General features: G+C 49.1%; 1 protein-coding gene across 1 annotated transcript in view; it reads left to right on the top strand.

Annotated features, from left to right (window-relative positions):
- XBP1 (X-box binding protein 1) overlaps nucleotides 1-2,138 on the top strand; it is a 7,398-nt gene that overhangs the window by 5,166 nt on the left and 94 nt on the right. Inside the window, exons 4-8 of the mRNA XM_031057460.1 lie at nucleotides 5-39; nucleotides 117-248; nucleotides 743-795; nucleotides 828-906; nucleotides 1,646-2,138. Coding sequence (XP_030913320.1) covers nucleotides 5-39; nucleotides 117-248; nucleotides 743-795; nucleotides 828-906; nucleotides 1,646-2,138 — 792 coding nt within the window. The remainder of the gene's footprint in view (nucleotides 1-4; nucleotides 40-116; nucleotides 249-742; nucleotides 796-827; nucleotides 907-1,645) is intronic.

Genomic DNA, 2,138 nt, shown 5'->3' with positions numbered 1-2,138 from the left:
ACAGAGCTGGAGCAGCAGGTGGTGGAGCTGGAGGAGGAGGTAAGGGGCTGCCGGAGATACGGGGCTGGAGGAGGGGGAGCAAGGGAGCGGCCTCCCTGCTTCACGGCTCTTTGCAGAACCAGAAGCTGCTGCGGGAGAACCAGCTCTTGCGGGAAAGGACGTGTGACCTCGCGCGGGAGAACCAGGAGCTCCGCTGCCGCCTGGGTTTGGATGCTCTGAAGACGGAGGAGGAGGGTGACGAGTTCCAGGTGAGCCGCGCTGCTGGCGTGTCCGCCCCCGCCTTGGGCAGAGCTGCCCCGGTTCCGGGGCAGTCTCGGGGCTGTGGGCAGGGATATGCCGGAAAGACCTTTGTCCTCCATATGGAGGCTGTCCTGAAACTCTGCGGGTGCCAAGTGGAAATGGGTAACGTGGGAGGTAGAAAGCTGACTAGCTCCAGGCTGGTTTAAGACAGTTTTCTCTGGTTTTCTACCTTATAGAGGTGAAGTAGAAACTGTTACAGTCACGTAGGTGTGCCTCAGATGTGGTGGAGAGGGTCAGCCTTTAATTTAGAAGTGTCAAAATAAATGTGCAAGTGGGGAAGCTGTGGATGACTTTGAAATTATCTTCCCTTCAGGTTCCTACAGAACAAGCAAATAGGGAATTTTGTGTTGGAAGCCTTAGCAGAAGAATTATGATGTTGAAGATCATGTACTGTAGTGCCTGCCAGAACATTTGCAGTGACTGAGTTTTTGTCTTGGTACAGGTTGTGAAGGAATCCCAGGTGGATGAAATCAGATTGGTGACCGGGTCCGCTGAGTCCGCAGCACTCAGACTACGTGTTCCTCTGCAGCAGGTGCAGGCCCAGCAGTCACCATTTCTGATAGTTTCCACATGGATTCTGATGGCAGTGACTCTTCAGACTCTGAGGTGAGCATCCAGTCCTATACAAACTGTCCATGGAATTCAGAATTACTGTAGATTTAAGATCAGTGTTGTAATGTTTTGATGTTAAATTATTCAGTGATTTCTATTAATTCCAAATCTTGGAGTGCTATACCTGTGCATCAGAACGGTGTTAGGCTGTGTCCAGTGAGTACAGGAATTCAACAACACCCACGTAAAAATACCCAGTCCCCACAGCTTTAGTTGTGTGCAGGTCTGCCCAAGCCAGGTTTTGGTCTGTGCTCTGTGTAGCCAGCAGGCACTGTGGTGTTTGTACTTGATGGGTACAAGATCTCAAGGAGCTTCTAGGAGTGGCTGTAAATCTCAAATACATGTATAATTCCCTGGGGATTGCCAGTACCCTTACAAAAAAAGCTGTGGGCAAAGAATGACTGTGCCCTGGCACAGATTGCCCAAAAGGATGTGGAGTCTCCCTTGCTGGAGACAGTTGAGAACCATCTGGTGCAATCCTGTGCCACGTGCTCTAAGATGACTCTGCTTGAGCAGGGAAATTGGACCAGATATGACTTACTGTGGTCCCTTCCAACCTGGCCTATTCTGTGAATTTCTGTAAGATGGGTAACTGCCTTAACCGTGTATTTGATTATATTCTTGGTAAAACAACTGTGATTGCATCAGTGTATATTAACCTCCACGTGGAGGGTAGTCGAGGCCACATTTGGTGTTTGGCTGTAACAGTAATAAACTGTCTTTCATTTTGCAGTCTGATGTCCTATTGGGCTTTCTGGACAGTCTGGACCCAGAGTTGTTTCTCAAATATGCTGATTCAGAGTCAACGTGCCTGGAAAAGCTGGATGAAGAGATCTCTGGAGAAACAAATTCCATACCAGCCGCCCTCTCTCCCTCTTTGGGGTCCCCATCAGCCAAGCTGGAAGCCATTAATGAACTCATAAGGTTTGATCACGTGTATACAAAACCCCTGGTAGTGGAGATTCCTGTTGAAGTGGCCAACCAAACCAATATGCTAGTGAAAATTGAGAAAGAAAATCTCTCTTCATCTGACAAGGCCATCCCTGAAGTCCCAGTGTCTGTGAAGAAGGAACCTGTAGACAGCTTCATGCCTGAACTGGGCTTTTCTCATCTGCTTTCTTCTTGTCATAGCCTTGAAGCCTCAAGCTACCTGTTGGATGGCTGTAGTGACTCTGGGTATGAAGGATCCCTGTCTCCCTTCAGTGATACGTCGTCTCCGCTTGGCA

The sequence above is a fragment of the Geospiza fortis genome, unplaced genomic scaffold, assembly GCF_000277835.1.
Source record: "Geospiza fortis unplaced genomic scaffold, GeoFor_1.0 scaffold408, whole genome shotgun sequence".
NCBI lineage: Eukaryota > Metazoa > Chordata > Aves > Passeriformes > Thraupidae > Geospiza > Geospiza fortis.
Note: the sequence above shows the minus strand (reverse complement) of the source record. Positions and strands in the feature narration are given on the sequence as shown.